The 19,926-nt window shown below is 45.7% G+C and overlaps 1 protein-coding gene across 1 annotated transcript; it reads left to right on the forward strand.

Moving 5' to 3' along the window:
- Positions 1–330: 330 nt before the first annotated feature.
- On the forward strand, positions 331–19,769 carry yeats2 (YEATS domain containing 2). Its single transcript, XM_040170526.2, has 30 exons — positions 331–545; positions 902–1,007; positions 1,115–1,212; positions 1,361–1,453; positions 1,530–1,763; positions 1,888–2,006; positions 3,048–3,209; positions 4,619–4,730; positions 6,031–6,075; positions 6,161–6,329; positions 6,739–6,981; positions 7,428–7,595; positions 8,408–8,499; positions 9,144–9,329; positions 9,437–9,665; positions 9,834–9,992; positions 10,924–11,054; positions 11,581–11,727; positions 12,302–12,487; positions 13,785–14,163; positions 14,250–14,375; positions 14,707–14,832; positions 15,043–15,175; positions 15,515–15,591; positions 15,695–15,774; positions 16,333–16,537; positions 17,042–17,277; positions 17,409–17,483; positions 17,686–17,759; positions 18,367–19,769. Exons 2-30 carry the CDS (start codon positions 908–910, stop codon positions 18,473–18,475), a joined length of 4,293 nt encoding a protein of 1,430 aa, XP_040026460.2. The 5' UTR covers positions 331–545; positions 902–907; the 3' UTR covers positions 18,476–19,769.
- Positions 19,770–19,926: the final 157 nt, after the last annotated feature.

Genomic DNA, 19,926 nt, shown 5'->3' on the forward strand with positions numbered 1-19,926 from the left:
TGGTTTGTGTCCCTTGGGAAATTAACCTTTTTTTGTAAACTGTGCCACACTTCTTACCCCTGGAGGAGAGTATTTTTTAAATATATATTGTGGACTTCATTGAGAACAGTCGAGAGCTCATCATAAACTCACGGACATGAACATTGTAGATTGATAGCATTTATACTGTTGGGTCCATATCTAAAATAAATCATTTCCTGTTTGTAGTCAATTATGTCATACTCTGTCATAATATAATGGCATTAAGATTTCCCCATTAAACCAACCAGAAAAAATGTCAATAGAGTAAAATAACGAGAGTTCTCGAGTACCAACGTCAGATTAAAATGTCTTTGTAAAACAGCGGCTCCTTGTGGTCAGTTCAGGGAGGTGCAACGCTAACTAACCACCTCTTAGTTTACATGTCCACCTCGAGATATGGCTAGAAATGTACTACACACAAGTGTGTAAGGTACATGTAGCATAACGTAAAGGATATGATATCACTGAATTAAAACACACGCCTCACAAAGAAACGCTGCCCCCCCCCAGCGCAGGGCACTTGAGTAAGTTCACATTTCAAACGGGTTGAATCGGTGTACACAACCGTGTGGTAACGCTAGCTAAGTTAGCAAACAAGGATAGCAGTTGGCTAGCGTTACGACTGTCGGCTACACACAGCGGTACACACAGTCCGGCGGCGTGTTTTGTTGTTAAAATCGTCTTTATTGAAGTCTCCGGCCTCTCTCATATTAGCACGAATACCTATCCCGCCCGTGCAGAAGGCTAGCTGTGGGAATCAGCTTCTCTGCTAGCCGGCTAATGCGATGCTAAGTGGGCTACCATAACAACTAGCCGTGGGAGCCTGGGTGTGAGTAGACTTTAGCTATATGCTTTTCTCCTGACATCTTCTTTTTCGCAGGCGGTCATGTCGGGAATTAAAAGGAAAATAGAAGGCAATGACCCCGACTATGACGACATTTTGCTGGTTCAAAATAGTAAAAGAAACAAAGCGGCTGAACACAACGGTGAGTTTATGCATCCCGAGGCTGTGCATGTGCTTCAGTCATTGCACGCTGTCACACCTACCAGGTAGCTGAGGGACTTTTCATATGTGCACCGTCTTCTTTTTCAGCCAGAGAAGCAGCAGTTCAGAAGATTGAAACCATCATCAGAGAACAGTTTTCTTTGGAGATGAAGAACAAAGAGCATGAGATAGATGTGATAAGTCAGGTAACGTTTTCTCTGGATGACACTTCTCTCCAATCGATTATACAACATGTCATTCAGTCACTTGTATCAGTGATGCAGAGGTACAAAAAGCAAATGATATACTGTATGTTTGTATGTATGTCATTATTTCCCCCCATTATTTCTTCAGAGACTCAATGAAGCCAGGAGGATGATGGACAAGCTGAGGGCGTGCATAGTGGCTAACTACTATGCCAATGCTGGAATAACAAAGCTCCCCGAGGTACATTCCTGCATATTCATACCCAGACAACTGTCAGCACAGCGGCATCAACCAATTCATTTCTTCTGTTTACCAGCACGTCTCCAAGAGCGACCCTGCCGTGCTGAACCATCCTGCCATCAGGCGGTTCTTGGAGTCCCCGTCCCGGTCCACTTCCCCTCTCAACCAGGGCTCTGAGACCCTGTCCCTGGCTCACTCGGAGTCCGGGTCCCTGTCTCAGCAAGGCGAGGGAGCTGAGCGGGACGCGGAGGGGGCATGGAGGGAGGACGGCAGCAGGCAGGAGCGCAGACCGGGGCGCAACACAGGAAAGGTGTGTTCAAGTGACAAAGATGGTGGGGGGGGCCGTATTTAGTTAATGCAAAGTGGCGTTATTCTTGCACCTTTTTTCTTTCCTTCATGGAGCCTGTAATGTTCTCCATTGTTTTTTTTCGTAGGACACATTTGGCGTGCCATTGTCCTTGGGGGAAGAGCAGAGGGGGACCTATCACACGACTGGGAATGAAGCATCTAGACTCTATGCTAAGAAGACAATTGTAGTGGGGAACGTGTCCAGGTATGTGACTAAGCAAATGCTTTATTCTCTTTGTCATCTTGCAGACTAAGCATACTGTAGATCAGGCCTTTTTTAGTTTGGGAACATCCAGGGAAGACATGAGAGTGTTAAACCTGATGGAGGAAGCATGCTGGAAAAAACACAAACATATAACATCATAATTTCGTGGGTACTTGGCAAACAGGTGGATATGTTAAATTTACTCATGTCAATGAGGTGCTGGTAGTCACAGATAAAAATATCACTTAAAGGTTCCTATCTCCTCTTAGTGTTCCAACAGGCATTTACAAGTTTCCACCAATCCAAACGGAAAACAACCAACCAGAGCCAATGAACTCATCTGTCAATCCCTAGTTGGGGAATAATAAACAAGGCAGTGCTAATCAAACATGTATGAAACATATTTTGGTTTTGTTTTGAGCGTGGTGGAAACTGGCAATCACCATTAGGAGTACGAAAAGGGGACCGACTACTGTCGGCATATAGTGACAGCTTGAGAAAATTGGGTTTTGGAATAGGTTGTGTGTATACATTTTAGAAAATTGATTAAGTATGTGCGAAAACTATGAATGAGAATCAGCCACGCATTGGTTTTGGGCAGGTAAGTAGTTACCTGCAAGGACAGAAAAACTGATGGAAAAATGTGTTTAATGCAACATGTTGATGATCTGAGATGATCTCTGCGCTGCACGAGTGCCTGTTGATTTGATTTAAGGTCATTCCCCTCTACAGATATGACTTTCCAACAACAGCTATTGCCTAATTTGGACTGAAGACCTGAGACTGATTGAGCTGAGCATGAAAAATGTATTTTTATTTCAGTCTGTAGTGGATCCAGATAAGTTGCATCTCCTCAAGACCGTTTGTCTCAGAGTAAAATGAGTCCTTTTGTTATTTCTAGGAAGCTGGACTGACAAGCCCCATACTTCTTGCCCTCTAAATATCTTTAGAGACTAAATCTGAATGTCACTTCTCATTTGCCACATCGTAGGTGTGAGTATTAAGAAGGCCCTCTGGTTGTCTTATTTCTCCATCTCGCAGGTACATTCCCCCAGATAAGCGTGAAGAAAACGACCAATCCACCCATAAGTGGATGGTGTACGTCAGGGGCTCCAGGAGGGAACCCAGTATCGACCACTTTGTGAAGAAAGTCTGGTTCTTCCTGCATCCCAGCTACAAGCCCAACGACCTAGTGGAAGTCAGGTTTGTGTGTGTCAGTTTTCTTTTGTACGTTTGAGACAAAGGGTGTTTGCACTCTTCAGTCACGCACACAGAATTTTTCTGATCTAGGCAGAGCACCAAGCTATTGTTGCACAAACTTGCACTCGGGCGGTCCTTTCACATGAGAAGTCGGGAGGGATCGGGACCGATGAGAACTCCCAATAACATTCGCCGTCACGTGTGGTGTTGCACATACACACAATGTTTTCTTCCAAACTCACATCATTATTCTAGGTCAGTAGTGCTACCGCTCCTTTCCACACACCGCTTGCCAAACTGAAAGAAGTACAGGAACATTTTGAAAAATGGCACATGGATGAGAGTCTTCGTCATCGGCTCACGTTTAATGAAACGACTTTCCGGCCAACCTGTCAAGGAGGGAAAAAACAGTTTGCCGATGTTCACGTTGAGTAATTCGAGCTGAGTTATAAACAGACTGTTGTGAAATTGATTTGTTAGACGGTGCCCTCTTGTGGACGTCTTGTGATGTTCTGGTCTGCTGGCCATCACTAATAGTTGTAAGTTTTAAAAAAAGACATTCATTCTGGAAATTGTGACGCGCACATCATCGGGGTGGGGTCCGTGACGTCGTTAAGCACACGATGGGCCCGACTGGAAGTCAACATCAGCATGACTAATAGTGGTCACACCTACTAAGAAACACACGCACGTTTAGGAGTTCAAGCTTCGCCCCAAATCACTGAAGTGTGTACGTTTGTGTCTCCCAGCTAATTTAGGTGTTCAGAAGGGATGAGGCTCTGGGTTTCAAGATGTCTCACTTCATTTTTAATCTTCTAAAAGTGCGAATGGATTTAAACGTGCGCCTGGCTTTTGAATAAATGATCTCTTTCATCGGCCCGCAATCCTTATCCTGAGCTGTAGCCTCCTGGCTGTTTCAGCCGACAAGACTCTCACGTTCTCTCAAGAAACCGCGGCTCATAAGCTCCCTCTGACTGACTCGAGTCTTCACTCACAGTAACCCTAAGTAAGATAAAACAATAATGCGTCTCTAAGCTGGTATTCTTAAATAGACAAACCCATTTTCTGTTGTGAAGTGGATGAAAACGTCAAGCTTCAAAGGGAGAGAGGATGAGAGACTTTCAAGCCATTAATTCAAAACCCTTAGAGACCCGCAAAGACCAGTTTCTGTCTTTTTGGTTTATCTCAGCCACATAGAAACTCTGGCAACTTGCAGCTCAGCAATATGTGCCGTGTTGCTCTATTCATGAACTTGAGGCCCTTGTATGGAAATGCATAAAGTAGTTGAGTAGAACATATGATGACCATTCCCATGCTCTATTCCTTCTCATACGTTTCTGCAGCAAGTTTTTGTTTTTTTGCAAGTGGCTGAATTGTAGTTGATCTCTCTACTTGCACGTGTCCGTTCTCAGTGAGCCGCCCTTTCACTTAACACGTCGCGGTTGGGGAGAATTTCCTGTGAGGATCCAGATCCACTTCAAAGACCCTCGCAACAAACGCATCGACATCATCCACCAGTTAAAGGTCAGAGTACATCACGCATCACACCCCCAAGACTGAAACACATGTTTTCCACCTGCAGTTGTTAAATGTCCTTTTGTTTTTGTGATGACTTCTGCCCTGCCGACCGCTGGTAAATTACAAATTAGGTACTGGTGACTACTAAATTGATGTGGGCACATCACCTTGAAATTTTATTAGGATTGTAAATGAGTTGTGGAAAAACAGAAGACTTTACCATGGTTAATAGTAGGGCTGCAACTAACGATTATTTTGATAATCGATTAATCGGTCGATTATTTCTTCGATTAATCGATGAATCTGATTTTTTTTTAAAAGCCATTAAAAAGCTTTAATTTCCAACCCTTTATTCTTAAACAGAACCTCAAATTCGTCAGAACTAGTTCTCTATACTACACTCACAAACACACCCTCATGTTCACTTGAAGCATATTCGTTAAATTATTACCATCATTGTAGAGCAAGTTAAGTAAATGCATACAGCTAAAAAACAACCAAGTGCTATGAGATGAATTTAAAATGGCATTTCTAAATAAATGCATTAGAGGCTTCTTAGTAGATTTAATGGATCACCATGTGTCTCCCTTTACAGGCATAACATCAACTACCGTATAACCCACAGTATATGCGCCAGAGCACTGGACTACCATATATGACAGCATTAAAAAGTAGACACACACAAATATATTTGTCAACAATAACCGATATGGGACAAAGCACAAAATATCAGACAACACATTGAAAAATGAATGATCCAAAAGAGGCGAGTAAATAAAAACGTGTCTTAGTCTTGCTAACTGCTTTACTGCTGTTATTAGCGAGCTAACGCTAGCTTGATCAGCTGGATGACGAGTAAACAGGAGGCTTATTATGTCCCTCACGTCAAAACGGGACAACGTGAACCGGGACCCCCCACGCTCGCACACCTTAGACGACTAGTCGAACAGACGTCTCTCCCTGCGTCATGTGACTCACAACAACTGCCGGCTGCTCTTTCCTCTACGTCGACAGCAGGTCATAACAGCAAAAGGGTGCTCTACCAAGTACTGAAGATGCTTGTCACAAAGGGGTTGAATAATCTTGAGACTGCAGTAAATTCATTAAAGTCATTAAAAGTCGCATTTTGTGTTAAATTTGGATAAAACCTTTTGTGATATTAGTTTCATTAAACTACTTAAACAATTATTGTCTAATTTGTTTATTGCAAACAGCTGAGAAATTGTATATTTTGCCTATAAACCTAAATTCAATTATTCAGTTCACCTATACTTTCTAACCTAAACTATCTCTTCTTTTCCTACAGCTGGACAGAACATACACTGGGCTGCAGACACTCGGGGCAGAAACGGTGAGTTATTAATATCTGCTCTGTTTCCTTCGGTGACTTTATGTCCTCGGTGCCTCACTGTGACAATGAGCTGTATCTCCCCCAGGTGGTTGATGTGGAGCTCTATAGGAACTCCCTGGGCGAGGACTACCTCCCCCAGCCCTCCTCCTCTAAGGTGACTCACAGAGTAGCCAGCCCCACGTTGGCCCCCTCCATGGCTCAAAGTTACGGACCCTCCAGTTCTCCCATCCCACACGATCCCAGTGTAGACAAAGGTATGCACACAGAAACATCCATTATGGAAAACTGTATTCACAGGATAGTAGTCCAAGGTCCACTTTGGAGTTTTATACCATATGTCGTTACACTGTGGAGCAATGGTCTCGAGTTGGTACCCCTTTTTGTTTGTATTGTAACATGTAACCTTAATATTTGAGGTTCCACTCTGCACATATCAAGCCTATGCTACTGGTATAAGACTATGCTACTGGTGTTATGCGGCTTTGTTTTCATAAGTAAAAACAATGTCATACTCCTTTCTAGAAAAACAAATGAATTATTAGGTAGGTCTTTTATACTCTGATACTAGATGCTTTGTCTTTTTACACCTGTCATTTACTCCTAATGGTGTTGAAAGGGAGTAAAAAAAATAAAATAAAATCTACTCTTTCATTTCCCTTTGAGGTTTCATCAAAGCGGAGATGGGAAGGTCTGTAAGTGGCCATGGCTCCGGCCTCCCTGCTGGTGAACGCACTCCGACCAGACCCAAGGTCGGCGACAGGATCCTTCTCGGTTCCCATGGCAACTCTGCCTTCCAGCCGATTACAGCGAGCTGTAAGATTGTCCCACTCGGACTACCCCCCAGTCCCACTGAGTCTCCCAGTAAATCGTTCCAACCAATCACCATGAGCTGTAAAATAGTTTCAGGTAAGTGTTGCCACCCAGTGGCCATTTGATATTCATGCGAATTTGTTTTAATAAGTTTGCGAGTCACCTAATCTGCATTTATTTACTTTTATTTTAGATTTTTTACGGATAAAACATGAACACCAATAAGTCAGCATAAGCGTTATCCAATTTAACTTTGTCAGTATTCCAAGTTGCACACGATTGTTCTGTCCATGTATTCTGCAAATTGTGTTCTGGTGTGTTGACGTTCACTCTTCACTTTATCTAATGATTTATAATGTAGCCATTACAGAAACGGAAGGAGAATTCTCATGATTTCCCATTTTCTACCACAAAAATGTTACAATTGGTCTCTCTGGCTTCTTTATATCCTCATCATGCGTAGATTTAAGTTGTGCCGAATTGCTTGACTGGCAGTGATGTGAATCACATCATTTGTGGCCTAATTACTCTCTTCCCCACAGGGTCTCCCATATCCACCCCAAGCCACTCGCCGCTGCCTCGCACACCAGTCACCGCCGCCCCCGTCCACAGCAAGCAGAGCTCCTCATCGGTCCTTAACAACCCGTACATCATTGTGGACAAGCCTGGCCAAGTCATCGGCATGGCTTCCTCATCCGCTGCCCCCACAGGTACGCGTCTCCCACTCGGTATTGAGGTGGCCTTTGAAATCGGAAGTGGGCCTCGAGGGAAAAAGACAAGCGGTGTCTGAGCGGCCCACGTAGAACATATACACGCCTGGAAAGAACGTAATCTGTAGGGGATTAAATGGTGAACAATACCCTCTACTCTTCTCCTCTCTATCCATTTCTCTCTTATTTTGGTACTTTTTTTTCCGCTGGATGAGCGGTTACCATGGGGACTGAGCTGCTCTGTTTTATGGCCAGATTAGGAGGATGAGACGCTGGGCTCACATCAAGTTTTGTATCGGTTTGTGTATGTGTTTCCCTTTAGACAGGGTACCCAATTCTCAGCAGAAATGAGTGGTGAATCACACATGGACCAGAGTTATATTACATCACCAAGATTATTGCACTAGCTTTTTTCACATCGTCAGTTCATATTCCACCTAGAAGCTCTTTACCTTAGATTGTTCCCTCTTTCTCGCCCACTCAGCCCATCCCACTCTTCCTCCATATAAACAGCTGAACCAATCCTGGCAGCAGGGCCTGAGTGTCATTAAGTGAGGTTTTATCAAGCTGGATGATGTGTGCGTTAGTGCTGATTCACCAATCCCGGGATAAAACTAATTTCAATGCGGTAGGTAAAGGACCAAACATCGTTGCTCGGCTTCAACACCCACGCAGAGTGACTTTGAGAGCGAAGTGTCGCCTCGCAACTCAACGGCCTAGATACCTTATGTAAAGACGGCGAGACCTGCAGTGAACCCTCCCAAATACTGTCGTCTCCTGCATGATGTATTTTTGTGTGAATTATTCCCCAGGAAGCCCCTCGTCCAAACAGTCCGCCGCTCAAGGCGCTCGCTCTCCGGCCCCCAAAGTCCACACTGGCACCTTCCTGTCGTCTGGGATGAAGGTGAGTTGGTGGGAGACCGAGCTTGGTTGGTGTCACCCTTTTAAGTTTAAGTTTCTTTTTCATTTCTTTTTACTGATCTCTTCCCAGCACAGAAGTGTCTGTCTCTGTGGTATCTGTATCTTTAACAAACCAAGGTGGTATTAATAGCAGACCAGGGTGCTATCTTCAGCAGATGCGAGTGTCTCGGCAAGCTGTTTAAATGGGACATCGCTCTAAAGATGGGAGCGGGTGCAGAATCGACTCTGTGTCGAGACCATGCTGTAAAAATTCTCCAGCTTCCATAAGTCAATCGTCCTGTTGCCATCTACCAGGAATGACTCTTTCAATCTGCTTTTAGATTTCAGTTTTATCACAGTGGTGCGCTTGTCTGCTCGGATCCTACAGTTGTTTATGTTGTGCGTATCTGGCACCTGCTGTGACATTGTAGGCCAGGGCGGATGATGAATTAGTAATGATGCTGATTTTAGAAAAGAAGCGCTTCAGTGGCCTGATGGGAAAATAAGGGACATTTGACAGTCAAATTAAGTACAATTAGTAAAATGCACAACATGATAACAGCCACAGTATTTACATCCTGTTGTTTTCAAAGTATGGTGGCCTTCCTGTTACAGTTGTTATCGCCATGTGCACTCACTTTTTCGCAGGTTATTATCAAGCAGGAGCCAGGGGAAGTTTCCACACATCAGCAGCAGATGGTTTCCACAGTAACCAGCCAGCAGCAACCTGCTACTACAGCAACACTCCCGTTTGTCGCAGCGAAAGGAGGTCACATGATCTCCATGGCGACCCAGAAACCGGCAGGAGGGGCCACAGGGGCAACGACTAGCAAGGTTAGTCTTGCATACACACACACACACACACACACAGAAGCACATCTATCCTTTATATGTTAACAGTTGTTTATTCAACAACTATATGTGGCACCTCCCATTTGTAGATGTTAGGCATTCCTGTTAGCTCTACGCTCCAGTCGGCAGTCAAACAGGTGGCCATCAGCAGCGGACAGATCGTGGTGGCCAAGGGCAACCCTTCTGTCTCCAAGGTGATGGGTGGGAAGCAGGTTTTGGCTCAGGGAGTCGCTAAAGCCATCGTCAGTGGAGCCAGTGGCATCGCTGGTCAGCAGCCTGCTGCCAAGGCTGCTGGTGGTTCGAGTGGAAAGAGTGGAGGTCAGAGTTCACACACGCAAGTGCACATGGCTCATGTGACATTAAGGCAGCACAAGCATTTTCACAGTTATTGTAAAGAATTGCATGAGTGCAAGGGAGTCTTCATGTGTCTGGAATGCAATTTCAGAGGTAAACAATCTTTTTTGTTTTTCCTGCATATGTCCTTAGTGATGGCCACTCTTCAGCTGCCAGCCAACAACTTGGCCAATCTAGCCAATTTACCTCCAGGCACCAAGCTCTACCTGACCACCAACAGTAAGAACCCTTCGGGGAAAGGCAAGCTGCTTCTCATCCCACAGGGAGCTATCCTCCGGGCCTCCGGCGCAAGTAAGACATGCTACATCTTGCATCAATCTTTTTAGAAACAGCCAGTGGATTTATAGATTTCCCCTTCTTCCTACTGCTTGTAAGTCACACACTTGATATACTCAAGTTTGAGGTTCAAGGGACAAGAGTTTCTTAACCATTTTCATAATGACTTGTTGGATTGGCCACCTTCTTACACCGTGACACACAATTCTTGTGGGAGCAAAATACATGTGTGCTTGTAGAAAGGTTTTCAGGGTAGAACTGACATTTCAAGGGCCTCAGATACTCAGCAGACTGTCACAGTATCAAGCCCTCGAATATAATATAACCTCCAGTTTAAAACGTGTTTATAAAACCAAACATGTTGTCTGAGAATATTTCAGCATCTGGCCATGCACAACATGATAGGAATTCAATGGTCTGTATTGTGTCCCCTGTTTGTCTCTCATGATAGAAATTGTTTGTTAATAACTGAAACTAACACTCAGTAAGTCGGGGTTTGTGTCCCGGTCCGACCTTTTCCTCCACGCCTCAAATTGTAGACGGCTGTAATAACAACTGGCAGAGGCCCACTTCCGAAGTGACTCTACAATTTGAGGCATGCTGGTGGCAGATACACATTTTGGCTGCTCCCCTACCTTCCGGGTAGTGCGTCAGTCATAGTCATACAGTCCTCTCTGCATTTTATTTAATGTGTACTGCGAGCTATAATCTGTCACACAGCACACTCCCTGTCAAGTTGCCATGAGATTAGAGAGATTAAGCAGTATCCTGTATTTCATCCAAACCAATATAACTCTGAATCTCTCCGCTTCAGAATAAATTGCCAGGTACAAAACGAATGAACCTGTTTGAAATTAGACAAAGAAGATGAACTGTAATTGGGGATAATAACAGGATTGTTTGTCAGATTTTAGACTGAAATCCTTTGTGTCTGTGTGTTATTTAGGTCAGCAGTCCCAGAGCAGCTCATCGGCAGGCGCTGGCACTCCTCAGACCTCCTCTTCCTCCCCTTCCTCTTCCAGCAGTCTGCCCTCTAACCTCTCATACACGTCATATATCCTTAAACAGACCCCACAGGTGCGTAGAGATGCATTTACACTATTACTCAAACCTTCGAGACAGGCATAACAATCATGTGTTTTGTGATGTTGTGGAGCTGCATTTTTGTTTATGGAAGCATTTGTATTTATTTGCCGGCATGTGCATGTGAGTTTTATCAAATGATGGAAAGATGCTTCTATTCATCACCGCAGTACTTTTTTAGTTTATTCCCTTAAGGCATTACAGGACTTGCATGCAATCTGCAAGAGGTTTCTTGTCCTTGTTTTGTAGTACAGAAGTTGAGCCTGGTGTGTTCTTAATTAGACATGTTCACTTACAGCAGCATTGATCCAGCAGTCAGCCTTTGAACAATATTTAGCAAACATCATTTGATAGTTTTCTGCAGAGGCTTCCCTCTAAAGTAAGGAATCTGGATTTTTTCTTTGTGCTGTGTGGTTCTCCCAGCTGAGTTTAGACCTTGACCATTCCACTGGGTTTTATTCACTCAAAAGTAATATGTTGTTGGATCTCTACCCTATCCTTAAACCCGGCTTGTCCTCAGGGTACGTTTCTGGTTGGCCAGCCAGCACAGGGTTCGGGGAAGCAGGGTGGTTCCAGTTCGGGAGGTCAATTAGCATCAACTCCAGCAACTGTTGCCCAGCAGGCCATACGGGTGACAGCTGGACAGAAGGCGTCTCTCCTGGCTCAGGTCAGTGTGGGCAATGAGGCGGAGAGCAGGACTCATCCTCTACAGTGTCTGATACCGATGGGAGCTGCAGGAATGTCTACACTTATGTTTGCGCCCGTCTTCTGCTTCACAATCTCCAGAAGGCTGTTCCATACATTCGGACCTCAAAGCACCATCCTATGATTGTTGCTTTTGACAGAAATCAGAGAAAAAGAGAGTTTTGCGAATCCCATTCCTAAAATGTTGGTTCATACATTTGATGAGTCCTCTGATCACATTTCAGATGCTTCTTTTAAGCAAGGAGCACAACAATTTAAGTCAAACCAGCATTATATTTTGCAGGTTGTCGGTGGACTTTCAAAGAATTGTCTTTAAACTCTTTTCACAGACCTTGTCTCTGACTGTATGATATTGTTACTTTGACTTTGCATAGCAATGTCATCCCTGAGTTCCTTTATAATCTTCAAGTATGCTAATATAGACAGCTGAATTGCAAATAGCGCCAGAGCGATCACAGAAACGTGTTAATTTGCATCAGGTGTGTCTCTTGGTTTCGGATTCTAAATCGAACATTGTGGTTTTTAACGACGAACAGGTGGTGGGCGCCTCCCAGGGTGCACAGATGAAGCTGTCCGACGGCTCCGTTAAGACGGTCACGGCATCTGCAGCTGGCCACTTGTCCAAGCCGGGGACGACCACGTTGAGGATGACGGGCGGAGTCATCACCGCCGCTAGTTCCACCCCCGGCTCCGTTAGTGCTGCAGCGGCCAGTCAGCAGCAGGCTAGTTTCACAGTCCTCACCTTCTTCTGTGTGATTCTGCCTGACTGCTGTTCATTTTTCAAATTAATTTCAAGCCATTGGATGTCTTTAAATACCCCATATTGCCTCACTGGTTTAACAATTTCCTGAAATGACCTAATAGGATAAATTGATGCTGATGACATTTTGCTGAAGCGCTGAACCGAAAGTGGTAGCTCTAGTTTTAACTTTTGTCAAAGTGAGAGATGAATGTTGTGGTGATTTTCCCACTGAGGCATGAACACACAGAAATGAGGAATGGCCCAGTGAGGGCATCCGCACAGACCCTGTTGAGCAGTCCATCAGCCGTGGTCTGTGTTTGGGTGATTACAGCCTCAGAGTCAGTCGCCAGGCATCATTGGTTTCAGAAATGGAAATGGCGCAGGGGTTAGAGAAGGTGTGCTGGGAAGCACAAGGTTGGTGGTTCGAGTCCAGGCTGCCCCATGTTCCATGTCGAAGTGTCCCTGAGCAAGACACCTAACCCCTAATTGCTCCCCGGGCAAAATGTGAAAACGGTGAAACGGTTTAAAGTGTAATGTAAGTCGCTTTGGATAAAAGCGTCAGCTAAATGACCTGTAATGTAATCAAGCAAAACCAATCTGTATACAGTGGATAACGGAACCCCCCCCCTCGCCCCTCCCTGTTATGGAGACGTTGACGCAAAAACCAAAGAGGGATACATCACCGCCTTCTGGTTTTGGAAAAACTGTTAATCTAATCAAGAGAGATTGATTCCATAAAACCAGTGACCTGATCGTCACATCTCACCGCGACCAGAGCAAAGAAACGATCATTAACAATAACTTTGAAGGCGCAGTGGTTCTATTTCCCAGGACTCCCTCTTGTAAACACCAATATGTATTACTAAAAGGGTTATTCTTAAGGCTTCAGGGGGATTGGGCCGTGGGGTCGAGTGCACCAGCTCCTGCCGACTGCCCTCGGCTGGTTGGAGAAAAAAGAATAAGTAAAATATGGAAGAACAACATTACGTAGCGGTGTATAATCTAAATATAAATGTATATAATCTTGTAGATGAATACTAATATCAAAGCCAAGGGTTCAAAAAGAGGGGCAGGAACAAGCGGGTCAAAAAGGAACCGCACAGATGTTTTATTTATTACTATTCTGCAGATAAATATACCAGCATTGTATTTGCAGTATAGAATCTAATTCTGTTACTGCATCGTGTGTTGGGATATTTTTAGCAGGTCAAAGTCATACTTTTGGTAAAAAGACGCATTGGAAGAGTGACCGCTGTGTTTCTGTGGGTCCTGTGCAGGCGGCCGATGGCGTCAAGTCGGCCTCTCAGCAGCACTCGCTCCTGGTGGCGGCCAACCAAGCGGCCGTGATAAGCGCAGCCAAGAGCGCCGCCGCCGCTGCCGCCGCCACTGCTGGAGGCAGCCTGTCAAAGATGGCTGTGGCCACCTTGGTCAAGGGTGCTGCAAACTCTGCCACAGCGACAAAGAGTGCCGCGGGCTCCGCGGGGGCCGTGGTGACGCTGGCCAAAGGTATCGCCAACGTGCCCGTCGTCGGCATGTCCAAGGGCGCAGGGGTGGGCGTGGCCAAAAGCAGCGGGGCGTCGCTGGCCGCGGCCGCCTCGTTGGTCGCCGGGATGGCTGTGGCGGCGGGAGGAGGAAAGACGCCCGCGGCTCTCCCAGGTGCGCAGCATGTTCAACCGCCGGAACGAGGGTTGCACGGCGCCGGGCCTCGAACGCCCCCTTTACACCTGACGTTTTTTTTCCAGGTATGCTGAAGATCGGTTCCGCCTCCCAACAGACGGTCTTAACCATCCCTGCCAACCAGCTCAAGCAGCTGGGGGTGGGCGCCGCGTCCGGCGGGGTGCAGACCGTAGTCATGCCCGTTGGGAAAGGTCAGTATGCCCGATGCAGCAGTTGCAATAAAACGTGGGATGGCGTTGACATTGATTGCTCTGTTGGGGCTTCATCTTTCTGAAGAGCACTTCGCCCTCTGATGTGATTTTAGAAGGAGGGGGAGGACAGGAGGAGGCGGCTTTATTCAGTTTTACTTTCTGAAGTTAATTTTGTCATTACGTTAGACTACCGGGTGGGATTTCAGTTGAGTTGGCGAAACATCAACTGTAGTTTCTCCTCTCTGCAGCACTCTACCCCCCCTGTCATCTTTCAACTGTTTGGCCTATTTACCGAATGGACCCTTGATTCATCCATTTCTTCTGTGTATAGTGGTGTCTAAAGGCCCCGTCGCCAGTACTCCGTCCTCCTGGTCTTCCACCACTGCTGGAGCAGCTGGAGCCTCCCCAAGTCCCGCCAGACAGGCGTCCCCCTCCCCTGCCCTGCCTCTGGCCCAAGGTGAGAGGGCTCCATCTCCTGTCACTTTCCTCTCAGTCTTTACCTCCATCACTTCCTATTCTGTCGTCTTCATTTGTCTAATAGCTACAAAAAGCAGCGCTTGAACAAAACTGTCGATCTTCTCAAATGCATCAGTGTTTAATATTACCCGAAAGACAAACTTTAGACCCAAACTAAGTCCCACTTGCTGTTGCTCTCCGCTCCCCCCAGTGAAGACAGAGCCAGGTTCCAGCACAGCTGTTCCCTCCCCCCCGGTGACTGCTGCCGTCGTCACATGCGTCAGCGTTGCCTCTGCAGTGAAGCAGGAGCAAGGGGCAGATAACGCTGCACACGACCTCATCAAGTGAGTGCAAAAGCAAGCCGCGATGCTCCGTTGACATACATCACGTTATGGTATTCTTAAAGGGTTCGATCCTTTACTGTCTGTGAAGAGGAAAGGCGACAGTGAAGCTACAGCTTCATTCTGCACCCACACTAATGCTGTGGCAAGCAACTCTGTTGTTATGTGTTCATTTCTCTTCTTAAGTGTTCACATATCCATCGTTAACCTGCTGAACTCTGATGAATCGTATAGCGCCATTTATTAAAGCTATCCAATGGCAACCGACATTGGAAATAGATTCTCTTCACAGTTGTCAATATAGTGAATCTCTTTAAGATGGCACCCCTTATTCCTTTTCAGCCCTGAACACATAGAGACCATGATGCAGCTGCTGACAGCGGTGATAAAGAAGTTCCCCCTTATTGTTCCAGATAAGAGTAAGTGAGCTTGATTGTGTCTTCCTTAAACCTGCACATATTGAAACAGGTTGAAAGCTTTTGAGATGCGGATTAATGATCTGTTTGTTGTTTGTTCATTCAGCCGAGGACTCCCATCCATTCTGTGCCTCTTCGACAGAACAGTATTATTCCTGGACTATTGGCAAGCGCAGAGCATCAGAGGTGACATTTGCTTTTGCGTGAACGATGATACATTTCCGGTGCCTCTGAGTGATAAAGCCCCAGCGGTGTCGCCATCTTGATCGGACGTTATTTGTGATTAATTTTTATTCATTTTTGTTATTGAATCACAAAATGATTTTGTATAATTTCCCTTCTTTTATCAACTGGATTTTATAGGCTCATTAATATGTTATTATCAGCTGCTTTCCATGTCCCAGAAAGAGGACTTGTATAATGGGAGTTATAATAAGCATTGTTGTTGTAGTCTGTGTTGTGTCTCGCTGCTTGGTGCCCCGTGACTAGCTTTCTGCTTACCTCATGTCTTCCTATCGGGTTGGATGTGTATCTGCCTGGTTGTCTCCTCTGATCTCTTCGTAGGGGTCATCAATCACTCATACAGACCCCAACCTACCGCTTCTTTTTCTCTCCGTCTACAAAAGACTCGTATGCACCTCTCGTCCTAGCAGGCCCAAGATGTTAAACTATGTAAAGCTTTGGATTTAAGAGCTTTTTGATGCTTCATTCACTCCTTTACATAACCGATGTGTCTCTGTGTAGCTCCAGCGAGCGGTGGCAGTAAAGCGGGTCGTCCAGGATGTGTTGGACCGCTCGCCCCGCCTGCAGGCCCTCACCCCCCCGAAGACGAGAGAGGTGGCGCAGTGGTGTCGGCAGAGGGGCTACACGCCGCCGGACCTGGAACCCCAGCGCGCGAACGACGACGAGTCCATCGAGGACATCCTCACGCAGATAGATAACGAGCCCGGTGAGACGCGTGTGTGTGTGTGTTGTTGATTATGTGTGTGTTTTTTTTTAAGCCCACTCTGCTCAAAGTGGATCACTGTTCTCCCTTCGCTGTTGCGTGTGTGGTTGCGACGCTTGTGTGTTTCCGAAATGGTGTGTACGAAGCATCGGGGTTGTTGTTCTGCCGCGGTGTTCACAGGCAGTTCTCATTAATTCTGTCTTTTGTCTGCAAAGGGTGAGAGACGAGGCCGCCCGCCTCAGTGAGTCACACTCTCGCCTGCGCCAGAGAAAATAACAATCTGTGTTTGCGCTATCCTTGTCCCTCTTTCTTGCACAAATAACATTTTAATTGCTGAACCGGTAAAGCGAGCCAACATTTCACAAAGGGCTCTCCGTCAACCTTCTTTCGAGTGCCGAGCCGCCCGGACCAGCGGCTGAGTGCAGCGCCGATGATGTCACCGCCTCGGGCTGGGATGCAGCTGCCGGTGAACTGGTGTGCTAAATGTGGGTGTGCGTCTGCCCGCAGAGTGCCCGGCGACCCTGAGCAGCTGCGACGAGCTGGTGCTGCGGCTGGAGCAGATGCAAGCTCTGCTGAAGACGGAACCGGAGGAGGTGGACGACAAAATAGTCGACATCGTCACTGTGACCCCTCCCTGCCGGAAGCTAAAGGTCAAGGAGGAGGAACAAGAGGCTGACTCTGAGCCTAAGTTCTTCCTGGGCCCCTGCGTGTCCGCCCAGTTCGTCAGTGAAACGGCTCAGCAAGTAAGAGCCCCTCTTTCACAAAGTCACAATGCAGAGCGTGACAACATGCTGTTGCGTTGCTTCTAGTAACTACATTTTTAGGTAGAACCACCGTCTCCACCTTTCTATGATGGCTCCTCGTTGCCTTTCAGATCGGGGTAAGCTTCCAGCCCGTTGAGGTGGAGAAAAATGTGTTCGCTCCGGTAGTGGAAGCCATGATTCTGAAGGTCAGTCGCTACGAAGGCCGCATACAAAAAAACAAAAAGTGTCCCATTTACTTTTGCTCATCAGAACCTCCGTATACCCTTGATTAGAATGATGAACCGTATGTATGAGATGTACACATGCACGTAGTATTGCGTGTTTCTCCTTGTCTTTTTGTGACTATTAAGGTGTGTGTGTGTGTGTGTGTTTACGTGTGCACTGCAGGCTACGGAACAGTTTGCCAGCGATGTCCTGAGAGAAGCTCTGGCGGGGGCCTACGCCAAATCCCCTCAGAACAGGTTTGCCTCTCTTCTCGCTCTGTCGCTCTCTCGGACATGCGACCTGCTCGGTGCTCCATTTTTGTTCCACTTTATTCATTGTCTCCAAACCCGCCGGTTTGCTGCTCTGATTGTTGTTCTCCTTGAAGCTCAACGAGAAGAATTTACAGCAACTCAAGTTCAGTGACGTAAATGTAATGTGAGATCATTTCCACAGAATCTGGTGGCTGTAGTAATTATGAATTTGTTTTTTAATTCAATTCAGAAGTCTACTAATTATCTTTGGTTAAAAAGAAAAAGCCCTACTGAAAGTGTTTTTCAAACACAGCTGTGTGGTTTGTGCTCTGTGGTGAATCCGCAAATACTGGTGACAACGGGTCCTTAATTTTATTAAATACTTCAATTCCTAAAAAAAACTAAGGACTTTGTTTGTCTTTGGCTGCCGAGTATTTTGTGTGCTATGTGCAGTTTTAATGATGAAAGCCAGCAGGGCGCTGAACTGATTAAGGGCAAAATGCTTTGATTCACAGATCCCATAAATGTGTTTCGAAGCCAGCAGACTTAAGACATGTGTCCTGTGTGCCGAGCAAAGCTCAAAGTCCTTAATGTGTAACATTGGGTCTTGCAGGGCACCGAGAGAGGTCACGGCTATGAACATCCACCAGGCTGTCAGTAGCGTCCCCACCTGTGACTTCATCACCAACGCACACATGGGTTACCTGTCAAATGACAATTGAGGCCTAACATCTGGACAGGAACTGACTGGTAACTGACACACAACAAGATGTGAGGACTGCCCGAACTCTTCGCTACCATGAAGAGACCGAGGGAACTGGCTGTGTGACGACTCACACCTGGATGTAGTCCTGTTGCCTCAGGTTGTGCAGTTAGAACTAATGTACTGTATTCACTGACTTAATCGTAGAAGGGCTCAGCTTGTTTTTCCACAGCAACCGCTAAACTGTTTTCCTCCAAACGAGCTCATTTGAATGATGAAGCGTTTCATACACCAGACATAAATCTGGTCACCAGGGAAAAAGAAGCCAGAGTGATTTGCGGGGCTGAAGGACGACATCAGACGGCTGTTTGCTCCCTCATTCTTCACCCTGCCGCCGCAGATTGGGTTTACCGACAGGTGAAGACACGTTTGCAACCGGTTGGAAGCGCTAATGAACATCGGGGTGTTAGATTTCCCCATCGATCGCATCAAAGGCAACGTCGGCTGGCTGCTTTGGGCAAAGAGATTCTTTGAAAAAGTGCCATTGCTATGGCAACCACTGCTGCGTCACAGCGAGCATCTTTTGATGATATTCAGTGTTACCTGACAGAAGTAATTATGGTTTTACAATAGAACCACCGCTTTTTAGATGCTCATGTTTCTTTTTTTTTAATTGCATACAGATTATGAAAGGTTCTGAAAAATCCCTTTTTTTTTTCACCCTTAACAAGAAACGGCTGATAGTCGAAGAATGAAAAAAATCACACTGTCACTATGAATCCAGGATGCACTCTCCATATTTATCTTCTATCCTTCGTGATCCGGTTCGGTAGCCAGTTGAAAGTGCTTCTACGTGTTCTGGTTAACTACCATGATGTATCAATCATGTGATGTGCACTGTCTATATGACCACGATTTAATAGATGGTGTTTTCCAATACTGTCGTATTTTTTTATCTAACAACAATAACCGCAAATATTAATGCCCTTGACAGTAGTGAGTGTGTGTATGAAAATGTGTGAACAGTGGATCTAGTCGTCACACAAGTTAATTAATTGGATGGTAAGTGTGTGTGTGTGTGTGTGTGTGTGTGTGTGTTTTGTCGGCTGATGTGTAGTGTTTGTAATTCTGTTTCATGTGGAGCTTTGTGTTATGTTAATGTATTGATGAGTGGACGAGTAGAAGTGTTCGAGTGGTTGTGATGCCTGTTCAACCAAATAAGTGTAGAAGGTTACACGAGCATTGTATTTTAATGTTTCCGTGCAAACCAAAAATATAATCAATATTCTTGTAATAAATAACAAAAAACTCCAGCCGAGTTATTTCTTGCAAACGAGAGTCAATTTGATTTTTATTTTTTTGTTCACATTATTATTACTTTTAGATAATCCAATCAGGATAGATCGTGGACAGTGAACAGGTTCTTGTTTGTGAAGTACTCTGGAGTTAAAGGGCCAGTTCACCCATATT

This window comes from Gasterosteus aculeatus, chromosome 3, assembly GCF_964276395.1.
Source record: "Gasterosteus aculeatus chromosome 3, fGasAcu3.hap1.1, whole genome shotgun sequence".
NCBI lineage: Eukaryota > Metazoa > Chordata > Actinopteri > Perciformes > Gasterosteidae > Gasterosteus > Gasterosteus aculeatus.